The 15,528-nt window shown below is 41.6% G+C and overlaps 1 protein-coding gene across 8 annotated transcripts in view; it reads left to right on the forward strand.

Moving 5' to 3' along the window:
* The first annotated feature begins 4,152 nt into the window (after positions 1-4,152).
* The window catches only part of CALU (calumenin), a 50,930-nt gene continuing 39,554 nt past the window's right edge, over positions 4,153-15,528 (forward strand). For 3 of the 8 annotated variants that reach the window (XM_042248787.2, XM_042248786.2, XM_042248788.2), the window contains exons 1-3: positions 8,489-8,790; positions 9,995-10,179; positions 11,668-11,920. In XM_042248787.2, the coding sequence (XP_042104721.1) occupies positions 8,542-8,790; positions 9,995-10,179; positions 11,668-11,920 (687 nt within the window). In that variant the 5' untranslated portion in view covers positions 8,489-8,541. Of the gene's footprint in view, positions 4,277-8,398; positions 8,791-9,994; positions 10,180-11,667; positions 11,921-15,178; positions 15,289-15,528 lie in introns of those variants that run through there. The other 5 variants (XM_042248792.2, XM_060415106.1, XM_060415104.1 and 2 more) reach the window with 4 other exon arrangements.

Raw genomic sequence — 15,528 nt, forward strand, 5'->3', positions numbered from 1 at the left:
CACTAATGAACTCCCAGAACCACAGAGCATTGATTTAGAAAAACAAAACAACACATGTCTCATCTTCAGCAAGAATCCTGTCACTTCAGTTTAGCTAGACTCCTCCTTCAGCTCAGTTCAGTTCAGTCGCTCAGTCATGTCCGACTCTGCGACCCCATGGACTGTAGCATGCCAGGCCTCCCTGTCCATCTCCAACTCCCAGAGCTTGCTCAAACTCATGTCCATCGAGTCGGTGATGCCATCCAATCATCTCATCCTCTGTCGTACCCTTCTCCTTCTGCCTTCAATCTTTCCAAGCATCAGGTCTTTTCAAATGAGTCAGCTCTTCGCATGAGGTGGCCAAAGGATTGGAGTTTCAGCTTCAACATCAGTCCTTCCAATGAACACTCAGGACTGATCTCCTTTAGGATGGACCGGTTGGATCTTCTTGCAATCCAACAGACTCTCAAGAATCTTCTCCAACACCACAGTTCAAAAGCATCAATTCTTCGGCTCTCAGCTTTCATCACAGTCCAACTCTCACATCCATACATGACTACTGAAAAAAACATAACCTTGACTAAATAGACCTTTGTTGGCAAAGTAATGTCTCTGCTTTTTAATATGCTGTGTAAGTTGGTCATAACTTTCCTTCCAAGAAGTAAGCATCTTTTAATTCCATGGCTGCAATCACCATCTGCAGTGATTTTGGAGCCCCCCAAAATAAAGTCAGCCACTGTTTCCACTGTTTCCCATCTATTTCCCATGAAGTGATGGGATCAGATGCCATGATCTTAGTTTTCTGAATGTTGAACTTTAAGCCAACTTTTTCACTCTCCTCTTTCACTTTTATCAAGAAGCTCTTTAGTTCCTCTTCACTTTCCTCCTTACCCCTGATGTTTCCTCCCAGTAAATTTCCATCCACTGCTCCCCACCCTGTTTTTTGGCTATAAAATGCCACCAATAAGGCTTCTCAGGTGACTCATGGTAAAGAATCTGCCTGCCAATGCAGGAGACACAGGTTCCATCCCTGGGTCGGGAAGATCTCCTGAAGGAGGAAGTGGCAACCCACTCCAGTATTCTTGCCTGGAGAATCCCATGGACAGAGGAGCCTGGCGGGCTACAAACAATGGGGTCACAAAGAGTTGGACACAACTGAGCAACTGAGCACGCGCATCCATGCTGTAGTCAGAGTTGATGCAATTTCTCTCCTCAGTTGCAAAATTCCATCGTGGTGGTCCCTATACCTGTTGTGTTAACCCTCACCCCTCCTGCCCCAAATAAAGTCTTCGTTATCTTACTTAAAAAAAAAAAAAGCCCACAGGGGGTCAACCTTGAGAAATCCAAGACTATGGTTTCAAAAGAGAAAAACAAATACTGAGAATGGTAAAACTCCCTAAAATGAACATTTTAAATGAAAATTTAGAATTATTAAGGCTAAGGGCACTTACTGGAGCTATTTCTTGAATGGAAACAACGAGGAACACAACAATCTAGAAATATACCGAGAGGTTTCAGTTCAGGTTTTCGAATCTGTTTCTGATTCCTGTTTGACTTAGAATAAATCAATTAATTTCCCCATTGGAGAGATACATTTTTTCACGATGCTCCCAAACAAAACACTGTTTTTGAATGTTAATAGTTGCAACAGTAACTGGAAACACACCATGTGTCCTTGACAAACAAGTAGTCATAGTTTATTCCAAGTTGGTCTTGCTGTGGTTGTTTAGTCGTGTCCAACTCATTTGCAGTCAAATAGACTGTAGCCCGCCAGGCTCCTCTGTCCATGGGTTTCCCAGGCAAGAATACTGGAGTGGGTTGCCATTTCCTTTTCCAGGGGATCTTCCTGACCTAGGGATCGAAGCCATGTCTTCTGCATTGGCAGGTGGATTCTTTACCATTGAGCTATCAGGGAAGCCCTCTTATAGCCCCCTAAAGTCTCCAGTCAAGCATGCTGCCTTGCACAACAAAGGAAAGGAATTTCTGTCGCATTCCTCTCAAGGGCCACATCTGGATGCAAGAACCGGCCCCTAGTGGTATGAGATCTTCACACACCCATCCTCAGGATGTTCCATTTGTAAATGCTTTGGGTTTTTCAAAAAGTGGCTCCACTTCTACAGTCTACTGTAATTTTCCCAGTTGGGTGAGATGATAGCTGTTATTTTGAACTATACCTTACAGACGAGAAAAGTAAAGCCCAGAACAGCTTGGCATGAGCTTTGGGCAGCTCGTGAGTCTCAAAGTCCAGAGGGCAGTGGGGTCGATGGCCTCTGGGCCTCTTTTCATGAGTGTCCATCCCTGTTGTGCCCATTTCTGTTAGTCATCATCACTGAGACCTTTGGTTGCAGGCTTAGCCCAGCCTAGTTGCTATACCAGGGGCCCAACCCAAGCCCAAGCCCTGCTTTCTGGCCTAGGTAAGCAGGCTGCACGAGGGGGCACCACACCACAGCCGGGACCCCAGTGGATCAGATCTGCGTCTCCTAGCCCCTTGGCTGAGTAGCCTAGCCCCAGGCATTTTATTAACTTCAGAATAATGCCCCACCAACCAATTGACTATTTGGAACCTCATTATCTGTCTATAGTGGAGTTCTACTGCTTTTCAGTACCCAGTTCAATACATCTTCAAGGGTATTTTTTTGTTGTTACAGCTGCATTCTAAGTCTTTGATTAGATTTCATTATTTTCTGAGTAAAAGTTTCTGATTAGATTTCATTGTGACTTTTGCAAGTTGTATGCAAAAATTTACACGTTGGAATATATATTTTTATTATATTTTTTTCCTTTTACATGACAGGCTAACACATTGATTTTTTTCTTTCTCTCTCTCTTTTTTAAGTTTTTTATTTTGAGTTGGAATATAGGCAATTAACAGTGTTGTGATAGTTTCAGGTGAAAAGCAAAGGGACTCAGCCATATATATGTATGTATATCCATTCTCCCCCAAACTCCACTCCCTTCAGGCTGCCACATAAGACTGAAGCACATCGATTTCTTAAAACTACATATGTATATATTTCTGTAAGGATATAATCACTGAATTTTACTTCAGAACAGCAAAAGATGTATTATAAAAAATATTTACCATGAAAAGGGAACTTGAGTCTGACAAGGCTGATGCCATCATATTGGAATATTGACCTTCCAGGTATTTTCTGGTTGACTTGATGATACTTGAACAGATAACGATTTTTAGCTTACTTTGCTATCTCCACTTTCTCCTGCTCTCTCCTCACTCTGGGGCTACTCCCAGAGGCTCCTTTGCTGTGCTGGTCCCACACCTTCTCTTTACCTATCAGAGAAACAAGTTCCTGCAGCATCACTCGCTCCCTGGTGCCATCCCAGGAGGACCATTGCTCCCGCCGAGGCCCCCTCCTACCCCTTCCCAGTCCCCCAGCTCCATCTTGCTTGTTCTGCCCTCACTTTACATATCCAATCTCTTCTGGACTGTCTGTCCAGGTGAGATTCTGGGCTGTGCTCTCTCTCCTGATGGCCTTTTAAATGTTCTTCTCTCTAGCTGGAGATGCACCCTGTTCTCATGGAATAATCTTTGTCAGTTCAGCCTGGAAATCTGAAAAATGGTGAGCCTAGCTGAGCTTTTCTGCCTCTGCAGAGACAGTGCTGTGATCAATAAGGCGTTCTACTCTTGAAGATTTTCTTTATTGCTGTGTCCCTGAAGCTTATTACTCATCTCTCTGGTTGTCTCTCTCCTGTTGGGGGTGGCAGGTAATCTGTGAGAACACACACAATTATATTTACTTGCTTTCTTTATTATCAGGCCACACCCAGATTTTATGTTTTCCCTATCCTTTGACCACCATTTAACCTCTTTCCTGGTTAGACTGTCAATAGTTAAAATTTTGCTATTAAAAAATATTATGTGTTTACTGTGGGTGTCAGAGGGAGTAATTTTGTGACATGTCTTCTTTGCAGAGGTTGCTGATAATCCATCAATATCCTTCATCATTAAATAATAAGTAATAGAACTTTCCAGTTCTACATGGACTCATGCCCACTCAGCTAAAAAATCTACATTTCCCAGCTTCCCTTGTAGCTGGGCGTGGTCATGTGACTGAATTCCAACCAATGGAATGTGAGTAAAAGTGATTATGTCATTTCCAGGTCTTGCCCTTAAAAGGAATGAGTGTACACTCCCCTTCTCTCTTCCTCTTCTCAATGGCCAGGATGAAAACATGATGGCAGGAGCTAAAGCAGTCAGGGAACTCAGAGATGGAAGTCACCTGTTGAGAATGGCAGAGACACTCTACCAGCTGTAGACTGCATTCCTTTGGACTACTATGTAAGAGAATAAAAATTCTGCTTAGTTTAAGTCACTGTATTTTGAGGTCTTCTGACTGCCTATTTTATATTACTACCATTACCCAGGAACCTGTCCTTCCTACTTGTACTTATTTGTGTTTTCTTAGTTCAAGTTTTATGATTTCTGTCTTCCTTTTAAAAACTTAAACTGTTAGCTAGTGGGTCATCTAATTTTTTTTTCAAAGAAGCAGCTTATGGTTTTCCTTATTCTAGAGTGCTTAGAGTTTTAAGATCATTTTTGCTACCTTTACACTTGAGTTAATTTCTAGCCACTTATGGAATTGTTGAGTCACATCCTTTCCTCCTCAACATTCTTTCTACATTGTTCCATTGTCCTATGGCATCTAAAACTGCTGAAAAGAAGTCCAAGGTCAGTCTCATTTTCTTCTTCTTGGTAGATGGTCTGCTGCTTCTGCTGGGAGGTTTATAGTACGAAGCTTTTGTTATACTAAGATTTAGGAGCTTCACAAGAGCTATTCTGATTTCAATGGTGTCTTTACTCAATTTACCTGGAATACAGGAAATTCTGTTCATTTGCCAAGCTGAGTCTTTTTGTTTCAGAATTGGCTTTTCTTTTATGCTTGTGACTACTTTTTAAATTTCATTTGTTCCCCCTTCATCAGGACTCTAGCTGTATGTTGGATCAATATAAACATCTCACATAGCTATCACTTCCTTTCTAATCATTTCATCTCTTTGTACTTCTCTTTTGTGTCTGTGTGATATTCTCACATCTGTTATCCACGGCGCTGACTCACTTTTCTGTTATAGCAACTCTGCTTCTTGTGGTTTCTAATGTGACTTTCAGATATTTAGTGTGTTTTTCTTCTATTTCTTTCCTTACCTTTCCAAGACTTCTTTTAATCTAATTTTGGTATCTCTGAATTTTTGTTTCATAGGGTCTCATATTGTATTCAGTTAGAGTGATACTTTTCAAAGAATTTATTCTATTTTCTGAAATCATTTTTCTTCTGATGTGTATTCTTTACATGTATTTTTCTATTGACATTCTTTGGGAGAGGAGAATAGTATCTCACGTAGATCCCATGGTAGCTCTTTACTAAGAAATAGTGACTAGTACTTGAATCCATTTGCCCTTGAGATATAACTTCTATTTCATAGGAAATGTAGTAGCTAGAGAAGCAAGCTAACATAAGGGAAAAACAGAGAAATACAGAAGGTGGGACATTCTGTAGGACAACTGACTCAATTGTTTCCACCAGTAAGTGTTCTAAAAAAGGGATTGGATGAGATTAAGCTTAACAGGTATTATGGTCCTTGATTTGATACTGATATGAATAAACCAGATAAGAATAATTAGAAAAATTTTAATATGGCCTGGAAATTAAATGAGATGGGATAAAATAACTAAAACACAAAGGTAGAAAGTGTTGCCTAAACAAAACAGGTATAAAAATGTTATAAAACCATTTTTACAGTATGATCTCATTTTAGTACACACAAAGGTAGCTGTTATAGTGAGTGATATTCTCTGGGTGGTAGGACTATGCTATTTGTTTTTAAGCTTGTCTGTATTTTCTAATATATATACTTTTTATGTAATACCGTTTTTTTTCAATAGTGACACATATTTAAAATTGGAGAAGGGAATGGCTACTCACTCCAGTATTCTTACCTGGAGAATTCCATGGATAGAGGAGCCTGGCGGGCTATAGTCCATGAGGTCACAAAGAGTCAAACATGACTGAGCAACTAACACTTTACTTTTATGTTTAAAATATTTACCATGAAGATAATAAAGCTTAAGCTTCAAGATCCCTTTTCATGTGCCCTTACAAGGTCTAGGAGGACATCCCTCTAGCAATTTTGTACCATACTTTTGTAGGATTTTTAAATTTCATTTTTGATTTCTCTAGCATTTTTAAATTGTGGTAAAAGACACATAATGAAAAGTTCACTCTTTTAACCATTTTTAGGTTTACAGTTCAGTGGTAGTACATACATTCACATTGTTGTACAAATATCATCCCCACTCATCTCCAAGGCTTGGTCATCTTTCCAAACTCAAACTCTGTACCCATTAAACAATAACTCTTGACTCACCGCTCTCTCTAGTCTTCTTATTGTTAAGAATCTCCAAACCTCTATAAGCTTTAAACTCCACAAAACCTGGGCCTAGCCTCAACTGACAACCAAGTATCCTAGTCATTCTTGAGAAAGCTTTTGAAATGATACCTAACCCTGACAAGTTGACTTTAACCTCAAACCAAAGTACAATCGACATACTCAAGGAGACTCTCACCAAAGTGCTCATCAGTAAATGTGCAAAAGTCAATAATTGTGACAACATCAACAACAGTGTATACACATAACAACAAAACCAGTGAATGTTACTAGAATATATTTTAAACAACTTTTCCCAAAAGTTACTTGCTTGTCATTCTTAAGGTTCAATTTTATTGTAAAGTTAAGCCTATTTTCTTCATTACTTAGAATTATTGGTAAATAGTACCATAACTTCCTGTAAAATTAGTCCAGAGGAGTATATAGGCATTTTATATAGTTCTATCAGCTAGTTTTAAGCCTGATTCAAAATCAAAGAAACCTTTATTTCTTTCATACTTAGAAGAAGTTCAAGGTAAGAGTCCAGGACTAGTATAATTTTATGATCCTCAAGGAACTGGAGCCCTTTTATCTTGCTATCTTACCATCCTTAGCATGTCAATTCATGGCCCCATAGGAATGCTCAAGCTCCAGCCATCAAGTCTATATTCCAGTCTGAAGGGAAAAATGAGTGAAAAAGAGCATGCCCCCTTCCCATGATGATTCCGTATAGAAATTTCATCCGACTCCTGATCTTGCATCATTTTTGCCCTATAGCCTTAGCTAGCCGAGAGAGAGGCCAGGAAACACAATCTTTATTCCACAAACTCATGCCAGCTAAAAACCAGACGCTCTATTACTAGAGACCCAATGGTCAAATATATCCAAACCATACATCTAAGCTTTACTGCAGCATGTAAGCTTTAGCTGTGAAAAGCATCATATCAGTGTACTAATTATCATCACTTTTTACTGCGTGTTGTTTCCAGGGAAATGTAAACCACCGGATGTGGTCTCTGACCCCATCCCTAGAGAATGTTACCAGAGAAGACATTTCCTCACACGGTAAAAAATGGAAAACAAGGAACGTGAGGGTAGAAGTTGTGCCCACGAGACAGCCTATAGAGCCGGAGTATAATAGAAACAGCCAGAGGGGGGTGATGGAATCAGCAAAGGAAAGCCTCGTGACCTTTCAGCCTTCTCCCTGGCTTGATAATGAAATACAGAAATAAACCTCCCCACTTGTACTTTGCATATTTTGGTTGTCATATTGCTTTTCTAAATTGATTGCATTTGACCTTGATGAGGGAATTTACCTTGGTGGTTAATAGAGTCTGGAATTTTGTTCAAACTGGAAAAGGATTTCTCCCTGAAATAGTGGTAGTGGTCAGTAGGAGTGGTGGTCATTCTGCTGGGTTCTTTGCCTCTTATCTAGCTGCCCCAAGATGTGGGCTCTCTTTTCTTCTGGCTCAGGGATGAGGCAGACTCACTCTCTGAGAAGCAGCAGGGCGTGTTGATCTAGCGAGAGGCTCACTGGGATTCCATTCCTTTCAGCTGGCACCCCCACCCAGCCAGCCTCTGGGTAAGAAACCACTTATTCCTACTGTTCTTCAGTTTGACTTCCTTAGGGAAATTAGCCCCACAGAAGTAGCCAGCCAGTGGTAGCAAAGTATAGAGCAGGCACCTACAGTCCTGCAGCTTCTCCCAGAACCAGCAGAGGCTACTGCAGATAGACCAGGGCACATGGGGCCCACATGGTACAGAGCTCAGGAAAGCTGTTTTAAATCAACCACCGCCCTTAAAACTCTTTGGGGGTAGGTCACATTTGGAGTAAGGGAGGCTTGAAAGGCAGGGAGGGGACTTTCCTCTTAACAGCGGAAGGAGCTTCCTAACAGCCTTCCTTCTCTGCTTTGTGCCTGGGTCAGCAAGTTCTGTGTCCTCAGGTCCTAAAGGGGCTGGGGCCTGTCAGGGCACGCAGTAAGCTGTGAAAGCACTCTGGAGGAAAAGGGAGGCTCCTCTTCATTTCCCTTTCCTGCAGGCCGGCCCTGGTTTTTCATGATGTCATCCATTCATCATTGTGAGCTGATTGGTGGCCCCAGGGCTTGGCTGGCTGCCCAAGGCCAGGAGGGAAGAAAGAGGACCCAGGACAAATGCGCAGCAGGCCCCTGAGTATGTGCGGAAATGTTGTCATCAGTTCCACATAGAAAGACTTGGAACAAATCGAAGAAGACAGTAAAAGTCACAAGATCCTATCCAACCTTCCCTTCCCTGAATGCCTGGGAAGAATTCAGGGGCCTCTTTCCTGTAGATGGGGAACCAAATCCTGGAGTGGGCCTGGGTGTGGAGGAGGGACTGCTCAGCCAGATGGTTCATTCTCCAGAATTCAACCTGTTTCCTGAATCAGTGGTGTTTGAAAGCAACTTTGTCCAGGTACTCTTGGGCTGCTCCGAATGGCACTCCTTGATTCCTCTAAATCTCTTCCCACAATGTGACGGAGAGTCTGTCCCTGGAACTGGAGTGGAGTGACAACCGAGGCAAAGAGAGGAACCAAAGGCAAGGCTACCCACACCTGACCCTGGTGTTGCAGAGCCCCAGATAGGCTTTCTCCTGCAGTCACTCGGGAGAGAGGTCAAGGGTTCTCTGCTCTGAGGGGAGGGTTTGATCTCTGAATCCCTTAGTTTACTTCATCCTCCAGGCTGTCAGTTCAAAGCAGATGAACAAAGAGGCAGTAAAATGAGATGCTATTTAGGGCTTTAGAGCAGAAATGCTGATGGATGAAAGAATAGAAGTCGGGTACCCAGAGAGATCTAGGCTCGGAGTCTGGTCCACTTTTTTCTCGTCAGGGGACGTCATGGAGCAGGTGACCTGTGCACTAGTTTTCTCTGTTGTAAAAGAGGTGGGACTGACCTGGCTGTTCCATGAAACATGGGAAGCAAAGGCCTCAGCACAGGAGCACTCGGTGCATTTTGTTTCCTTTCCTGGGCTCTCCTTAGGCCAGATGGGACCCAGAATAAGCAGCACTTTGGGGTTACAGGGGCCTGACAGTGAAAAAAAGATGCAGGAGGAGATAATAGGGCCCCTCAAGAAAGTGCCAAAGGACAAGTTTTTAAAATAAAAGCCAGGAAGCAGTCTGGGGAGGATCCGTGGAAGTGCGACACATCAGGAGACTCTTGTGGGCAACTGCTAACATTGGGTTAGTCAAAAAGTTCATTCGATTTTTCCATTTCAGCTTAAAAAACCCAAATGAACTTTTTGGTCAACCCACAATAGGCAAAGTAAACACTGTTAGAATTGTTTAACCAATATAGGTTTAACTGTGGTTCCGAACAAGTGATGACTTTGCCCCCACCAGTAGTGGAGCCATGTCTGAAGCCACTGGCCATGTCTGAATGAAGCGTTTCGGATTGTCACAATTTGGGGGTGGGGTTGGGGTGGCCACTGCTATCCTCATCTTATTGGGCAGAGGCCATGGATGCTGTTAAACATCTTACAACACACAGGAGAGCCCACTGCCCCCAAACAAAGAATTATCCAGCCCCAAATGTGAACAGTGCCGAGTTTGAGAAGCTCTCTCATGAAACATGCTGCTGCTCCTGCCAAACGCTCAGACTGTGCCTGGCGGACTGCTTTGCAGGTCAGAAAGGGCAGGAACTGGATAGACATCTACAAAGCCTGCAACACCATGGCCCTGGGGGTGACCTCCTCTGTGCCCTGCCTGCCTCTTCCCAATATCCTCCTCATGGCCAGTGTCAAATGGCACCACGAGCAGAACCAGACATGGAACAAACCATCCACAGCCCCCAAGATCATCCTGAAGAGGTGAGCATTCTGAAGTAGGGCAAAGTGGGAGGCATGTAACATGGACAGGAAGGAGGGCCAGTCTACATCCCCACTTTCCTTCTTATTGCATTCACTGCACTGAATTCTTAGGAAGACTCTCTACTCTGGGGCAAGGGACAAAGAAGCCAACAGGTCTAGGAGATGAAGTGTTGGTTGGGAGATGCAGGTTCTAGACCTTATGCAACTGACTAGACTCAAAACCAGAGAACGCAATGGCACCCCACTCCAGTACTCTTGCCTGGAGAATCCCATGGACGGAGGAGCCTGGTAGGCTCCGGTCCATGGAGTCGCTAGGAGTCGGAAACCACTGAGTGACTTCACTTTCACTTTTCACTTTCATGCATTGGAAAAGGAAATGGCAACCCACTCCAGTGTTCTTGCCAGGAGAATCCCAGGGACGGTGGAGCCTTGTAGGCTGCCATCTATGGGGTCGCGCAGAGTCGGACACGACTGAGGCGACTTAGCAGCAGCAGCAGCAGCAGACTCAAAACAATTTTTGAGTCCCAAGTTACTTGATGCATTTCAGTTTTCCTACTGGTAAAGTGAATTGAATGAAGTCTTTCTTGGAACTGTAATATTATGCTTGTCCAGGATGCAATGGCCCTTTTATTTTTTCAGATTTCCAACTTTTTATTTTGTATCGGGGTATAACCGATTAACAATGCTGTGGTAGTTTCAAGTGAAAAGCAAAGTGACTTAGCCATACATATAACTCGTATTCATTCTCCCCCCATATCCTCCTCCCATCCAGGCTGGCGCATAACACTGAGTATTGTTCCATGTGTTATACCCTTGCTGGTTATCCGTTTTGAATACAGCAGTGTGCAGTGGCCCTTTTAGATGCTTGAGCCTCTTCAAGTAATTTGCAGGATATCTCAAGAATCTCTAGAAATTCCCAGAAGCCCAAGTTAACCTTTCATTGCTCCATGTTGCTTCAATAATAAACCTCTCCGTTATGTTCTAAGCAGCCCCTATAGCAAGTGCATCCCAGTTCAGCTGACTAATCCCAGATCCAAAGCCAGCTCCCTGAACTTTAGCTCCTTTGGGAAGAGTAATTGAGGCCTTAAGGTCAATGAATGGACAAGCTGGACAGTGGGACCCAGCTCCTAAGAAAATTAAAAATCCCTATGATGCCAGCTACCTTACTCCCAGGCTGCCCCTCTCAAGCAGGATTCAGGGAACACCAGCATGAGAATCGTAGCAGGATAGGTGGAGGTTAAAATGCAGATTCCAGGGCCCAACCCCAGACCTACTGAATCTGAATCTTTGGGAGTATCTTCAGGTGTCTGCATTTTAACCAAGCTCCCCAGGTGAATCTGATCTCCCTAAAGTTTGAGAATCACTGTGCTAACCATTCACTCCTACCCACCCCCAAAGCCTTGGTCCTAAAGGAGACACTCTTCCTTTTAATGAAGACAGGGTTGGACCATGTTTGTTGTCAATGTGTGTCTTCCCTTGCATCTTCAGGATTCTCCCATTGAAATTTGTGGAGCTCCAGGTCTCTGACCGCCTTCAACGTGTCCTGCGGTTGAGGACAGTTACAGAGAAGATATACTATCTAAAACTCCACCCCGACCATCCTGAGACTGTCTTCCACTTCTGGATCCGGCTCATTCAAATTCTGCAGAAGGGCCTGTCCATCACCACCAAAGACCCCAGGATTCTTGTCACTCACTGCCTGGTACCCAAGAGTAGCTGCAGTCCCTCAGGAGACTCACAGGTATGTGGACACTATGGCCTCCTCCAGCCAAGGCCAGAGTTGAGCTGTAGAGCTTTGGTAAGCTGATATGGCAGCACCCTGGGAAGGTGATCCCTGCCTTAGGCCTTTTCTAATCACTTTTTTTATTAAAATTCACTCAAGTGTACAGTTCAGCATTTTCAGTAAATGTATAGAGTTCTGCAACCATCACCACAATATCACCCTAAAAAATTCCCTCATGCCCATTTGCAGTCATTCTGTTCATACTTTCTGCCCTAGGCAACCACTGATCTGTCTTCAAACTCTACTCATATTTCTGAAACATTTCACATACATGGAATCCTATAATATACAGTGTTTTGTGTCTGGCTTCTTTCACTTAGCGTAAGGTTTTTCAAGTTCATTCATATCATAGCATGAGGCCAACTCTCTGTTAGAGTCACAGATTATCAATAATTTCTTCCTTTTTATTGCTGAATAGTATTCCACTGCATGGATAGACCACATTTTGTTTGTCTAGTCACCAGCTGATGGACATTTGGATCATTTTCGTGCATGCATGCTCAGTCCTGTCCAACTCTTTGAGACCCCACGGACTGCATCCCACCAGGCTCCTCTGTCCATGAAATTTTCCAGGCAAGAATACTGGAGTGGGTTGCTCTTTCCTCCTCCAGGCGATCTTCCTGGCCCAGGTATTAAATCTGCATCTCCTGTATCAGCAGGCAGATTCTTTACTGCTGCACCACCTGGGAGACCTTTGGATTATTTCATTTGGGCCTATTATGAATAATGCTGCTGTGTACATTCGTGTACAAGTTTTTGTATAGATGTATGTTAGGGTATGTTTTCATTTGTTGTGGGTAGATTCCAAGAATTTGGAATTGGTGAGTCATATGGTAAGTTTGTGTTTAAACAGGCAAACCTTTTTCCAAAGTGACTGTACCATTTACATTTCCACCAGGAATGTGAGAGGGTTTCGCTTTCTCCACATCTTCACCAACAATGATATTATCTTCTTAATTAAAGCCATTCTAGGGGATATGCTGTGTTTTTAATTAGGATTTCCTGTCAAGGAACTTTTCATAGACTTGTTAACCATTTACATATATTCTCGGTGAAATTTCTATTCAAATCTTTTGCTTATTTAAAAAATTTTTTCTAATTGAGTTGTAAGAGCTCTTTGCATATTATGGATAGAAGTCCTTTATCAGATATATGACTTGTAAATGTTTTTTCACAGTCTGTGAGTTGTCTTTTTATTTTCTTAATGATGTTTTCTAAGGAGCAAAGTTTTAAATTTTAATGAAGTGCAGTTTATCAATTTTTTCTTTAATAGATCTTTTAGTGGTATATCTAAAAACTTTTTGTTCAACCCAAAGTCACAAAGGTGTTATCCTATATTTTCTTCAAGAAGTTGTATGGACTTCTTTTAAAAAAAAATTTTTTTTTGGCCACATCACGTGGCATGTGGGATCTTAGTTCCCCAGCCAAGGACTGAATACGAGCCTCTGCCATTTGAAACATAGAGTCTTAATCACTGGACCACCAGGGAAGTCCCTAGACTTAGCTCTTACGTGTATGTCTTTGATCCCTGAGTTAATATTTTTGTATGACGTGAGGTAAGGGTACACTTTTAAGTAATTTTTTTTTGGCATGTAAATGTTATAACTGTTCTAGTACCATTTGTTATAAGACTATCCTTCCCACGTTGAATTGTCTTGGCATTGAACCATAAACCTAAGGATTTAGTTCTGGCTTCTCAGTTCTGTTCCATTGATCTGTTTGCCTATTCTTGTGCCAATACCACAATGTCTTGATAAATGAAGCTTTATAGTAAGTTTTTTGAAACTTTTGAATTTTAATATTTGAAATTGGGTGTTGTAAATCTTCCAATTTTGCTCTTTCTCAAGTTGTTTTGGAATAGCCAATTCCAGATCCTCTGCATTTCCATGTAAATTTTAGGATCAACTTGCCAATTTCTGCAAAAAAAACACAAACAAACCTGCTAGAATTTTGATAAGGACATGTTGAAGTTATACAACAATCTGGGGAAAATTGACGTCTTGACAATATTGAGTCTTTCAGTACATATGTATACAAAGTCTTTCCATTTATTCAATCTAATTTAATTTCCCTTAGCAATGTTTGCAGCCTTCAGTTTATAAGTTCTGCACTTCTTTTGTTTAATATATTCCTAAGTATTGATTGTTGTTATTATTGTCAATGGAATTGTGTTGTCTTAATTTTGTATCACTTATTGAAAGTATATAGAAATAGTCGATTTTTGTGTATTGTTTTATTAGCTGTAGTAGTTTTCATGGATTCCTTAGGATTTTCTACATATATGCATACATTCTTATTATCTGTAAATAAATACAGCTTAATTTCATTTCTCATTTGGATCCATTTATTTGTTTATTGCTTATCGCATTAGTTAAAACCTTCAGTACAATGTTTAATAAAAGTAAAAAAGCAGACATCCTTGCCTCATTCTGGGTATTAGGGGGAAAATATCCAGTCTTTCACTAAGTATGATATTAACTATGGGATTTTTGTAGATGCCCTTTATAAGATAGAGGAAATTCCTTTCTATTTCTTGTTTATTAAGAGTTTTTATCATGAATGGGTATTAGATTTTGGCAAATGCTTTTTCTCTGTCTACTAAGATGATCATATTGTTTGTTCTTTATTCTATTAATATAGTATATTGTTGTTGTTTAGTTGCTAAGTTGTGTCCAGTTCTTTGCAACCCCATGGACTGTAGCCTGCCAGACTCCTTTGTCCATGTCCATAGGATTTCCCAGGCAAGAATACTGGAATGGGTTGCCATTTTCTTCTTCAGGGGATCTTCCCGACCCAGGTCTCCTGCACTGGCAGGCAGATTCTTTACCAATGAGCCAACAGGGAAGCCTATATATATATATATATATTTTTTTTTTTTTTTTTTGCCCATGTATTATATTACTTTAATTCTTAGATGTTAAACCGGGCTTGTGTTCCTGCAATAAATTCCATTACATTACGATGTATATGATCTTTTCTATATAGTTTTATTTGGTTTGCTAGCATTTTGTTAGAAGAGTTTTTCACCTATGTTCATTAGAGAGATTGGTCTGTAGTGTTCTTGCGATAGTCTGGTTTTGGTATCAGAATAATACTTGCCTTATTGAGTAATTTAAAAAATGTTCCCTCCTCCTCTGTTTCTGAGTTTTTGAAGAATTGATGTTACTACTTCTTTAAATGTTTGATAGAAATCAGGGAAGCCACCTGAGCCTTTTTGCCTCAGGCCTTGGAGTCTAATGAACCGAAGCCTGACGTGAGCTACAACAGAAGCTCCACAATGGCTGAGATTTTTATCTGTTTTTTTCACTGAGATTCCCCGGTGCCTGGTAAGTAGTTGATATTCAGTAAATATTAATATTAAATGAACATGAGCAGCGTGCACAACTAGGGGACATCCCAGGTGGTGCAGCGGTAAAGAATCTGCCTGCCAGTGTGGGAGATGCAAGAGATATGGGTTTGATCCCTGGGTCAGGAAGATCCCCTGGAGGAGGAAATGGCAACTCACTCCAGTATTCTTGCCTGGAAGAGTCTATGGATGGAGGAGGCTGGTGGGCTACAGTCCATGG

The sequence above is a fragment of the Ovis aries genome, chromosome 4 (genome assembly GCF_016772045.2).
Source record: "Ovis aries strain OAR_USU_Benz2616 breed Rambouillet chromosome 4, ARS-UI_Ramb_v3.0, whole genome shotgun sequence".
Taxonomy (NCBI): domain Eukaryota; kingdom Metazoa; phylum Chordata; class Mammalia; order Artiodactyla; family Bovidae; genus Ovis; species Ovis aries.